The sequence below is a fragment of the Gossypium hirsutum genome, chromosome A08, assembly GCF_007990345.1.
Source record: "Gossypium hirsutum isolate 1008001.06 chromosome A08, Gossypium_hirsutum_v2.1, whole genome shotgun sequence".
NCBI lineage: Eukaryota > Viridiplantae > Streptophyta > Magnoliopsida > Malvales > Malvaceae > Gossypium > Gossypium hirsutum.
Window position 1 is genome coordinate 61950202 of NC_053431.1, and position 13415 is coordinate 61963616.

Here is a 13415-nt window from a genome sequence, read left to right on the forward strand (position 1 = left end):
GCACCGTATGAAGCAGTGTATGGTCGTAAATGCCAAACACCGTTATACTGGATTGAACTTAGTGAGAAAGAGATTCACGGGGTTGATTTGATTAGAGAAACTGAAGAGAAAGTGAAAATAATTCACGACAGTTTGAAAGCAGCTTCAGATCGACAAAAATCATATGTAGATTTGAAACTTAAAGATATTGAATTTTAGATAGGTGACGGAGTATTCTTGAAAGTATCTCCGTGGAAAAAAGTTATTCGATTTGGTCGTAAAGGCAAATTAAGTCCACAATTTATCGGGCCATATGAGATTATTGAACGAATAGGGCCAGTGGCATATCGGTTAGCTTTACCGTTAGAGTTAGAGAAGATCCACAATGTATTTCATGTATCGATGTTGCGATGTTGCGATGATAATGAAGAACTGATCAGAATTTTAGCTCGAAGGTTAAAGAATTAAGAAATAGATGCATAGCTTTGGTGAAAGTGTTATGGCAACGTCAGGGGTCGAAGAAGCTACGTGGGAACTTGAGGAAGCTATGAGAAAATAGTACCCTAACCTTTTTGCTGGTAAGATTTTCGGGGACAAAAATTCCTAAGGGGGAGAATTGTAATAGCCCGTTTTAGTTAAATTAGAATAGTGGTTTTGGGACCACAAATCTGAAGTTGAAATAATTATTTTATTATTATTTTAATATCTACAGCATGATAGTATGTTTGTGTGAAATTTTCGTTAAAGATTTTATCATTTGAATGCTTAATTCTATAAAAAGGACTAAATCACGTACAGTGTAAAACTTGTGTTCTATTAGTTAAAGGTGTCTAATAGCTATGGGATATTAAAGTGGAGGACCTTATGCTGTAATTATATCCTTGTTAAGGTTAGTGGACATTTATGTACATGGTTTGTGAATTTTTAATGTTTTATTAAAGGTTAAAATAGTAAATTATAAAATAACTTAAGTTAAAATAATAGAAACATGGTATCTTCTTCTCTATTAAGTTTCCACCACCGAAAATAAGGGTTTGAAACACCATTAAAGAGCTTGAAACATTCGGCCTAGTTTCCTTGAGCATTTAAGTTCATTTTCGTCCCGTTTTTAATGATTTTTACGTTTTTAAGATCATTATAGCTTAATCTAGCTAGCTAGGGACTATTTTGCAAAAATTTTACAGGTTTAGGGTTTTACCATTGATGAATGTTGGTGTGTTTTAATGTTTGATGATAGAAAATGCATGCTTGTTGTTAGATAAACAACATTTGTTAAGTGATTTTTAATAAAATGTCCAAATAGGGACTAAATTGTGAAATATTGAAAATTTGTGGTAAATTGTAAAATAAATGAAAAACATGGGCTGTTAGGGACCTAATTGAAATTTAGCTAGCATGGGTTTTGGTTGAATTGCATGAATTTGTAATTTTATGAAATATGGACTAAATTGTAAAAATGTTGAAATATTAGGGGTAAAAATGTAAAAGTGCCTTAATATGTATTTTGGACTAATTTGAATAGAGATATTATTAAATGAGTTAATTTTGATTACATTTAGATCAAGAAAGGCGAAATACGAATTTAGATTAGGGAAAGAATAAAGTTTCAGATTAATCGACTTAATTCGCTGTTTTTGCATTGTTATAATTGTGTTTTAAATGCTTTGATATCACATAAATTGTAAATACAACTTTACGGACACGTTCGATGACAATTCAGCAAGTGTGAAGTCTCGGTTGAACCTTATGAATAGTTTAGGATACAAATGACATGTCATTAGGGCTTATGTAATTTGGGTGCTGGTCCGTACGTCCTACCAGTGGCTGAGTTATCCAGCATGTGTTGCGGATACTTATCAGCTTATGGTAGCAGCACCGTGTAGTTTCGTCATGACCGCCAGCTTGTGTGAGCAGACTCGTTGATAGCCCTGGTGTGAGCGTTATATGTGATTCAAGATTGAGATAGCTTCAGCTATGTGTATGGCACTTAGGGTGTGAGATTCCCGAGAATCCGATAGTATTCCGAATGGTTCAACGGATATGTCAAAGATGTGGATAAGTATGAATTTGATATGGGATGGTACATGTATGTACATGAACCGAGCAATACATTGAAGTAAGGAAAATTATGAAAGTTATATCTAACTTTGTGAATGCAAATGTGGTAGGTTGGTGATTTATTATAAGCTATGTTATGTTATGTTTTATTTGCTTAATTTGAGCATGTATAATGCTATACAAACTTACAAAGCTTTATATCTTACTTCGTTTATTTTTCATTTTTTATAGTAAAATCAAAGCTAGCTTGGATTTGGAAATCGTCAAAGACTTCATCACACTATCAAATTATCACTTTGGTACTTTTGAACTTAAGTATTTTGAGTATATGACATGTATGAGAACTTTGGTCATTTTGATACATGTGTTGGTAATGGATTTAGCCATTTGAATTGGCTTGTAAATGTCTAAAGTTTGTTTTGTATATAGCCATGAAAGTTGGCTTAATTTGGTTGATTTGGTTGTGAATATATTAGTGCATATGGCTTGTATTGTGAATTTGATGATGGATATGCAATGCTTGTTGATAATGGGTATTGTGGAAGTTAAATGGTTGATGATTTGAGAATTTGTATGCTTGTAAATTTAGGCAAATTAATGCATGTTTGAAAGTGTCCATTTAGTTGAGTTGAGAATGTGAATTTGGTATAAAATGAAATAGCATATTGTAGTATATGTGTGCCTTGTTGTTGTTGGTATTAAAATGGTTTGATTTATGCTTGGTTGAAATTAGATGAATGCCTACATATGCTAGGTTTTGGTGCCAGATGGATTGCTTTAGGTATGTGCAAAGTTGGGTGGCAAATTGGCTTGGTAAATAGCCTATTTTTGTCTACACGGGCATAGACACAGGCGTGTGTCTCAGCCGTGTGTGACACACGGTTATGTTACACGGTCGTGTGTCCCCTGGTGTTGAATTTGAAATCAAGTCAGTATACTCCACACGGTTTAGCACGCGAGCGTGTGACTTGGTCGTGTGGCATAAGTCAGTTACCCTACAGGTTTGGCACGGCCTAGCACACGGGGTGTGTGTTGGCCGTGTGACCCAAGAAGAGAGTTACACGAGGTCGGACATGGACTGCAACACGACCATGTGCTACTATTTCGAATGTCGACACGGCCTGTGACACGGGCGTGTCTTTGGCTGTGTGAGACACAAGGCCGGGCCACATGGGCGTGTGTACCTTGTAGTTTGAAAAATTTTCTAAGTTTTGTAAAAATTTCTTGAGTTATCGGTTCAGTCTTGAACCATTCCTAATGCATATTTTGGGGCTCGTAGGCTCGTATTAGGGACAATGTGGTTGATATTTAGTAAGATTACATGAAATTGAAAAATGTAGAATAAATGTATATTTATTTGTGCTATAAGTCCGGTAATGCTCCATAACCCTATTCCGGTGTTGAATACGGGTGAAGGGTGTTACAAACTATCTATGATGTCATAACGTCTTTTAGCTATGGTCTTACATAGTTTAACTCATATTTACCATCCTGGCGGAGCATCAAAGGATGCCATAGTGTGTCTCAGCTATGGTATTAATCCTTTTTACCATGATTCCATAGTGTCTTTTAGTCATTGTCTTACTCATTTATGTCATGATGCGATAGTGTCTTTCAGCTATGGTCTTACTCATCTTTGTCCTGATGTCATAGCATCTTTCAGCTATGGTCTTACTCATTTTAGGTGTATAGCCTCTGATCAGTCCCATGGCCTAGCCATGATATTGATTTACTATTCCCATTACAATCCAATCATTCCTTCGTTCGCCATCCTATAACTTGATGCTAGAACACCATAGTGTCCCCTCCATAAGGCTTAGAGTTTCGCTCATCATGGGCGCACACAGCATCACCTTATGGCGGTATTTAATAGAACCACCAGTTTTTCCTTTCTTAACTTCATCTAATCTCGACGGGGACCCTTTACCATAGTTCATATGTAGTAAATGAAATTTAATAATGGAACATTATGGATCATGCATACTGAACTAACAAGGTGGATGCTCATAAACTTATGTAGACTTCCAACTTACTCAGTGTTTTTGAGTTGGAGTGCAGAAACTTACCTTGCTTTCTTGCCTTCTTAACTTAGCTTCTTCGATTACCAATGCCTCCTTTATCCTTGCAGCTAAGCATAACAACCATGCATCAATTAGTTTAAATGTGTTCAATCCTTAAGACCCAGATTTCACAATTACTAGAAAGTTTGAGTTTTCTTACTCTACTTATTTTCTTCAATCTACAAGTTCATGGGGGGTTAAAAAAACTTACTAGCTTTCAATCTTTCTACTTCTAGATTCAAATTTGCGCGATGGTTGCAACATGCAGAACTTCTTTCAACTATATCCTCTTCTTCTTTAAGGCAACTAAAGAAGACGATGCTTAGATAAAAAGTTTTGAGAAACAAAATTAAGAGGAATTTTGTTCCCGCACATACATATATATATACTCCTTCGGCACGGTCTCCATAGACCATTGCCGCCACTTGATCCTAATTATTATGTCTCTCACTTTGGAGCTAGCTAGTTATATCCTAACCGAACTAGGGTTATGGTACAACTATTTGAATTTCGACCAATAAATTTTTCTATTCTCCCATCAGACCCGACAATTTACTAGTCTTTTCAATTAAATCCTAACTCTATAAAATCTCAAGTACAGACACATTATGTTTTTCATCAAAGAATATGTCACTTGGTACGTAACTTTGTCATGAGTTACATTTTTCCACAACATTACAACTTTCCAAGAAAGATATGTTTATTCATTAAAAGTCCTTTTTGAAAGTTATAATTATTCAAATAAATTTGTTTATATGTAAAAAAAATATTATTATTTCAAAAATAAAAATAATAATTATATTAAAAAATTATTTACACCACTGAATATAAATCTAAGTACCAATCTTTTGACCTTGCATGTGTACATAAAGTTGAATTGATAAGTCCATTTATCTAGCAAGCTAAGCACCCAAGTCTATTAACCAAATTATAAAGAAATTTCTATTTATATTATTTATACTATACATGTTAGTAATGTGAGATTATTAACATTGCAAATAATTAACACTTATGCTATGTTTAATTGAAATAGAGCTGTAATAGAATAGAGTTGTAATGAAATAGAACTGTTTGGTTGACTGGAATGGAATAGAACTGTAATAGTATTATTGTGTTTGGTTGAATGGAATGATGTTGTAATAGTATAAAGAAAAAACTAAAATGACCAGAGTACTCTTAGCAAAATTCTTTTTAGTAGATGATTATTGTTATTATTATTAAATTTTAATAAGATTATTATTAAAAATAATTTAATAAAATAATAATAAATAATTTAATCATATTCTAATATAATTATTATTAAATATAATTTAATAAAAATAAAAATAAATAATTTAATAATATTTTTAATATAATTCTTTTTATATTAAATCATATTAAAATATTTTATTTTTATATTTTCTAAGTCTAAGTTTTAAAAGACTAATATGAATTTTTTTTATTCAATGTTGTATGGAATAGATATTCTTTGGTGAGACTAAAGAATAACTATTATGGGAAGACAAATAATAGAGAAATAATAGTCATTTCATTGAATTAGTATTACATTCAACTAAACAAATGAATGGTTTACCATTCAATGAATAAAGGAGAATGCTATTCCATTCCCCTAAACCAATCATGGTGTTAATATCAAAATCGAAGCTGTGGGTACCTTGGGGCTTAAGGTTACCCATACCTTAGGTTTCACAGAAGCCAAGCTTGGTAGATACAATATAGTGAACTGTTTGATGGGAGAAGATGTGGTACCACCTTAGTTTTGCAAAAACATTAAAAGCAAGAAATAAAGAAGAATGAAATGCGACCTATGAATTAGACCTGTTCATGGGTCGGGCCACCCGGTCTGACCTGACTTAAAGGCTAGTCCGAAATGTGGGAGGGTTTGGGCGAAAATATAGACCCGAAAAATGGGCTTGGACAAAAAAATAAGGCCTGTTTAAAATATGGGCCGGGCCTCGTGTAAGGCATTTTTGGCCCGAGCTCGGCTCGGCCTGGCCCAAATTCACTAAATAACAAAAAAAAATCTATTTTTTTAATATTATTTTCTTATTGTTTTCTTCCTATTTTGCTACCATTTTACTATTATGTTGCTATTATTTTGTTGTTATTGTTTGAATATTGTATAAAACTTATTTTATTATTAATTTTGTTATTATTTTAAAGATATCTGTTAATTTTGTTATTATTTTAGAGGCATTTGCGCATCTATCTTAGTGTTATTTAAGTATACATAGTTTTTAAAATTTATTTTTAATTTGTTGGGAAATATTTATTTTGATATTTTTAGTATTTTTGATATATTATATATTTTAAAATTATATAAAAATAATATAAAAATTAATATGGACAGGCTGAGTTAAGCCCGAATTTTAACATATTTATCTAAGTCAGATTTGGACAAAATTTTAAACTATTTTTCGAGCCGAATAGGAACCGAGCCTAGTAAATAAACCTAAATTTTTAATTATGCCAAACTCGACTCATGCACACTTCTATTATGAATTCATGAATTAATGGTAACTACTCCTAAAAGTTAAAACACAAACAATCAGTTAAGGGTTAGATTATTTTTCAAAATTCAAATCCCTTTTAATGATTTACTTTGAAAAAGAGAAGTTAATTGCTGAACTTTTATTTTTGTGGTTAATTAGGTTACTTTTAGTTTTCCAAAAACATAAAAAAAAAAGAAAAGAAAATAACCCTTTTCTTCTTCATTTACTTCTTATATATACTTGAAAAATCTTATGCATAATTATAAATTTTTTTAACTTTTAAAAAATAAATTATAATTTTTCATAAGAATTATTAAAAAAAAAGATAAAAGTACAAATTTAATATTTTAACTATAATTCATGAACCATATTAATTATTAAAGCCTTAAATTAAAGTGTCACACTATTATTTTGTAAATGGATGAGTGACTAAAATATAATAAATTAATAATATTAATGATTATTATATAATTTTTAAAAATTAGGCGATTCCAAAAACAATTTATATGGTTTAAAAGGAAATGGATTTCATTAAATTTCCAAGGAAAAATATATTAAAATATCATCATAATATTAAGTCGTCGCCAGGGTCAATCTCATTCTCCCTCAGTTCAGTTTGAGTACTGTTTCTTGTTCTCTCTTCTCTGGCATCCCCTGCAATGGCGTCTGATCTTGAGACCAAAGCCAAAGAAGCCTTCATCGATGACCACTTCGAGCTTGCGCTCCATCTCTACTCTCAAGCCATCCAACTTAATCCTAAACACGCCGAGCTCTATGCTGACCGTGCTCAAGCCAACATCAAACTCGATAATCTCCCTGGTATTTCCCTTATTTTCACCATTCCATCTTGCTTTTATATAATTTCTTTTGAGTATTTAATTTTTTTTTTGCAATTTTGTTGGCGCAGAGGCTGTGGCGGATGCGAACAAAGCGATTGAGTTGGATCCTTCCATGTCTAAAGCTTATTTGCGTAAAGCGTTAGTATATTTTCCAAATGCCTACTTTTCTTTTCTTTAGCTTGATAATTTCACAGCTTTATTTATTTATCTCCTTTTGGCCTTGCACAATCTGCTACTAAGGTTGTGTTTGGGAACTTGGATTTGATAAATAGGTTTTTTTATTTTGAAAAATAATGTAATTGTGTAATAAAACACATGTAAATATAACATTGTTGAATATTTTTCAATTTCATGTTTTTGTTGGATGCCTATATACTTTAGTGGTGAATTAGAAATGTCTATAGATGTTCTTGAACTTGAAATTCATGTTTTCTTACCTTATAAATATATGATAATATTGGATTTAATTAATTTATACAATATGAGTACATTCTATTATTGCAATTTGTACAGAAAATGAAATCCAAATCTTCAAGTTCATGTTCCCAAATATAGCATAAAAGAATTCCCGAGCGGTTCAGAATAGGATGAACATTATCAATACAAAATACTGATAATAGATAACATAGTTAAATTAATATTTGCCTTTTCTTACCAAACACTAATGTTCATGTATCATGCATAACCCTTTATGTAAATCTATGCCTGCAGCACTGCCTGCATGAAGCTTGAAGAGTATCAAACTGCTAAGTCTGCGCTGGAGACTGGCGCTGCTTTGGCACCTGCAGAGTCAAGATTTTCCAAGTTGATAAAAGAATGTGAAGAGCGAATTGCAGGTATTGCCTTGAAGAGGGGTTTTTAGGAAGGGATAAATTTATCTACAATAATTGCCCATGCATCAGACATATTCTTTGCCTTAATAACAATATCCATCATCTTACTAATGAATTTTTTTGTGGTCATTCAGAAGAAACTGGTGATTTATCAATGCAGACACCAGAAGCATTGGCTAAAAATGATGTACCTGCAAAAGAAATTGAGCTGGACAAGGATCAGCCTAATCTAGAAATTGAGGCTGCGCCTCCCAAACCAGTGTACAGGTTTGTGCTTATGCATGCACTTTTCTAGTGTCAGTGCTTTGTACATTTGATGATATGTAGTTGATTTGGTTAAAAATATTTGTGCAGGTATGAATTTTACCAGAAACCAGAGGAAGTGGTTGTCACAATATTTGCTAAAGGAACACCGCATGATTGTGTTAAAGTAGATTATGGTGAACAAATAGTAAGTTGCACATTGTTTCCTCTGTATTTGTTTTACTTTTTGTGTATCTGCCCTTGTGTGTTCAAAAGTACTGTTTAGTTTTAGGCTAAAGACATGCTTTCTTTGTTGCTGTGCAGCTAAGTGTTGCTATCAATGCTCCTGGTAAGGAGGCATATCATTTCCAGCCTCGATTATTTGCAAAGGTATCACATGAAATTCATGTTGTCAAGTTTCTGGCTTTTAAGAGTAATATGCTACATAAGTATGTCATTTTCTTTTGGGGAAAACCCTCAAGCGTAGAAACTCTGTAGTTAATGCTGCAATAGTTGAATATATATATTTTATGTGTGGATTGCTTTTCTGTTCAATGTTGACAAACAGATTATTGTTGAATCTTTTCCCATCTGATTGTATCTCCTGCTTAGATGCTTCTTTTTTCTTTGCGGTGTTTGGCACTGTTTGAACAGATAATACCTGAGAAGTGCAGATATGATGTTTTGTCAACCAAAGTTGAGATTAGGCTAGCAAAAGCTGAACCCATTCATTGGACATCTCTTGAATTCAGCAGGGAAGTTGCTATAACCCAAAGGGTTAATGTATCTTCTGGTAAGTCGATCACTTTAGCATGGTGTCTTTATCGTAGCGGATACACACCCAAGCTACTTTTGCATGCCATAACGACTTGTCTGTTTCCTTTGTGAACCCTGTGTGGCTGGTACTGTGCAACATAATAGTAGTTTAAAATTATATATTCACTGGTCTAACATAAATTATCAACACCCTTTGCTGGTAAGTTACACTTTGAAACCAAATTTTAGTTGCTAAGCTAGTGTTCTGAATATTTGATTTTTATGAAATTTTATAAGGTCCACTTGAATTATGTTATTTGCAAATAAAATTTTCTGTATCTTGCTTGCATTAAATCAATTTCATTTTCATTTGGTTTCAAACATTTCCATAGCTATTTGCTGTTCTGCAATACGGGGATCTTGAAGTGTAAAATGTGCAGTGGTATTTTTTTGCGTGCATATCTATACCCATAAGTTATTGGGTTTTTCTATGTGGACGCTTTTATAACTGAGGTTCTTCTCTAGTTTTGTTTGGTTGGTTTCATCTTTGAATGCACATGCTAATTAGCTTTCTAATAATTCTGCTGCATGAAGCTTGAAAATTTCTCTTTGGCAAGTAGCAGATTGTTTTATGTGCTCGTGGTCATTAACTATATCTTGCTTTTGTAGTTTCTGCAAGTCAACGACCATCATACCCATCCTCCAAACCACAAAGGGTAGATTGGGATAAAATTGAAGCTCAAGTAAAGAAGGAGGTACGTCGAGCATCAAGCTTTTTTTTTTTTTTTCCTTGTGTTTTTGGGAGGGACAACTTACCCCATGGAAGTTGTGGGATATAATCATGATTAACATGTCCCTTTTGGCTGCTTAGCAGGAGAAAGATGAAAAGCTGGATGGTGATGCGGCTTTGAACAAATTTTTCCGGGACATTTATAAGGATGCGGATGAAGACACAAGAAGGGCCATGCAAAAATCTTTTGTAAGATATTTTAATCCAAGAGATTATCTTCATTCTTCTCTGCAATAAGCTAAACTCCGGGCATTGGATAAAGAAATTGATAGTGTGCGGTGACTATAGGGTTAAACTCCCTCCATTACTGTTCTACCCATTGCAATGCAATACAAGTTTAATCATTATTCATGATTTACACGTTTCATAAGCAGATCCTACACATAAGAATGATAGGTATTGAAATATAATGGACAAAAAACTAAAGGACATGATCTCAAGCGTGGGTATAATGGTTCATCTGCTGTGTGCGTTCTGATTTTGTGGTGGTGTGCACTGTAGGTGGAGTCTAATGGGACAGTGCTATCAACAAATTGGAAAGAAGTTGGTGCAAAGAAGGTGGAAGGAAGTCCTCCTGATGGTATGGAAATGAAGAAGTGGGAATACTGAGGACGATTGTAACGTGGACAGTAATTTTTGGTATGTGAATGTCATTTACTTTACTTCAATCTAATGAACGTGTTGCTTGAATGTTGAAAAAGGATTTCCTGTCGTTTACAAGCTTTGTTTAGGGTTTGATTGTGTAGTTTTTTGCTGCTAGTCTTTGTCGAAGCTATTTTTCTTTAAAATCTTGTCGTAAGCTGTGTTGGATGAAGGTTATGAATATAATGAATTGTTGGTCCATTAGATTTTAGCCCTTTGTTTTTAAAAAGCTTGAAATTGTCAATAATTGAATTCTCATCATGCATGAACCTTGTAAACTTAACTGCTAAATCTTCATCATCCCACTTTTCCAATTCATATCCACCACATCCCCTAACAACCTGCAGGTCCTGGTCCCCTTCATCTCAAGCCTTTGCCTTTTTAAGGGCTGATTCAGGGCCTTCGCAACAAAAACTTGATGTTGGCAAATTTTCAACCATGCGAATGCCATGGACAAAACCAGATTTTTCTTGGGCAATGCAGAGAAAGAATCAGTGAAGAGTTGGTGATGTGAGTTTTGAATTTGGCGTAACTGAAACTCTTTTTTTCTAAAAAACAAAGTCAGAGTTTTAACAAATTTTATTATTTGTATAGATTTATAGTTTTTTTTTAATTAATTTTATTCTATCTGAATTTTTTTTTATAATTTTAAGAATTTTATATAATTTTAAAAAATCAATTAAAGGACTAGACTGATGAAATCTAAGTGTGAGGACCAATTTAGATAAAAAAAATTCGACATAAAGTTGAAAAAAATTATCAAATCAAGTATTAACTGTTGCTTTTATCTCTAATCCAATCTATGAATCTAGTCTCGTGAATTGGGTGGGCTGAATTGTTTTGAATTGGTTAAATACAAGTTTTTAATGCTTTTGAGCTATTTCATGTTCGAAGTATTTTTGGTTTCATGGTATCATATTTGGGTTTCTATTAGTTTTAAGTTTTTATTATTGAATTTATCAATCAGGTTTTCCAAGTTAGGTTATTTCGATTGAGTCACTGAAAATTTTAAGCTTGACACTTGAGGTTGGGTCACTTCAAAATTTTTTAAAGTTATCTCATGTTCAGGTATTTTTGTTTAAGTCATCTGGGGATCAGGTTGGACGGGTTTAGATCGTTGACCTTTTATATTCAATTTGAGTTGGTCAAGTTTAAATTTGGTTTAATTGAGTCGGCCCTTAGGGTTCAAGTCGGCTCTATTATATCATTTTTTGCCGTCAAGTTTAAGGTAAATTTAAAATTTCTAACTATTTGTTTATGTAAAAAAAACTTGTAACTGTTCAATATATATTAATATATATAATATTTGTATTGATATAAACACAAATATAAAAGGGATTCAAAATTTTAGATGCATAACAAGTACAATTATATTGATAACTTTAATAATTGGATTGTTGAAATATTAATTGTATGAAAAATTATAGAAATGTATAAACTTCATATAAGTGGATAATTTAAGGGAAAAAAATCTTAGCTTACATAAAATGTTGTAAAAAATCAAGTTAACAAATTAATACTTTTAATTAAGGTAAACTACAATAGAGGTCACCCTACTATGAAAAGTTATAAAATGATTACTTAACTATTCCTAATTTTTTTTAGTCATTCAATTATGAAAAGCTACAAAATGGTTATCCAATTATCCAATTTTGTCTTTTATGATCAATAGCCAGCTAGTGTAAAAATGAAAACACCTAAAAATCTAAGATAGTTGGGTGACCAAAAAAAGAGAAAATTGAATAATTGAGTAACCATTTTATAATTTTGCATGGTAGGGTAACCAAGAAAGAAATTTACTTATAGATGTGTGATTATTTTGTATCTTTTTATAGTTGGGTGACAAAAATAAGAACCTTGTTAGATGACTACTAGTTTAATTTATCCATTTAATTAATCAAAATAATATTTTAAATTTAATAATAAGTTCATATCCCAAAAGTATAAAAAACCATCATTTTCGTTCTTTCCGATTCAAATAATCAAAATTCATTTTAATACATTTTAAATCGTATTGAAAACATTTTAAAAAAGTCTCTAGATGTCCAAAGGTGTTCGAAACTGAGTACAATTCTCCGGGTTTGAAACAACTCAAAACATGAGAAGGACTTTGTTCTTGTAACACCCTATACCCAACCCGATTGTCAGATCCGAGCTATAAGGTGCCATATTCCTTGCTAGAGTTCATAATTTGATATCAAAATATGCTTCCTCGTTATACTTAAAGAGCTAGTTTTCAAGCAAATTAGTGTCATTTCCGTAGTTTAGCGTAGTTTTTAAATTTTCTATTTAATAAGTGTTTAATGTGTTTTTGTACCCATTTTGAGACCTAAATTGGCTAAATACGCCATTTGAACCCTAACAATCGATTGAGTATTGTTGGAACTCAATGGTGGTTGATTTCGAGTGAAAACATCGCCAAGGAGGGGGTATCACGTTATCAAAGCATGGGTATCACGATACCCTCAATAGTCCTAAAACGAAGAGAAGATTGAAGACCACTTATAGTGGTATCATGATATCCTTTTTGGGTATCATGATACCTAACCTTCGAAGGGAACCCCCATTTTGAAATTGCCGATGGTATCGCGTTATCCAAGCCATGGGTATTGCAATATCACTGTCATAAGGGGATAAAAATTGATGTCAGTAGTAGTCCTTGTTTAATTGAAGCACCAATCAAAAATACATGTTGAGGGGCATTTTGATTAAGAAAAAGGGGT

At 32.6% G+C, this 13415-nt stretch overlaps 1 protein-coding gene across 2 annotated transcripts; it reads left to right on the forward strand.

Annotated features, from left to right (window-relative positions):
- Positions 1-7118: 7118 nt before the first annotated feature.
- Positions 7119-10903, forward strand: LOC107914611 (protein SGT1 homolog B). Of its 2 annotated transcripts, none has more exons than XM_016843603.2 (10): positions 7119-7408; positions 7497-7566; positions 8140-8264; positions 8396-8528; positions 8616-8712; positions 8829-8894; positions 9159-9297; positions 9930-10015; positions 10132-10239; positions 10552-10903. In XM_016843603.2, the coding sequence occupies exons 1-10, from the start codon at positions 7249-7251 to the stop codon at positions 10657-10659; spliced, it is 1092 nt and encodes a 363-aa protein (XP_016699092.1). In that variant the 5' UTR covers positions 7119-7248; the 3' UTR covers positions 10660-10903. The 2 variants fall into 2 exon arrangements, with proteins under 2 accessions (XP_016699092.1, XP_016699169.1); XM_016843680.2 differs by having other exon boundaries at positions 10135-10239.
- The last annotated feature ends 2512 nt before the right edge of the window (positions 10904-13415 follow it).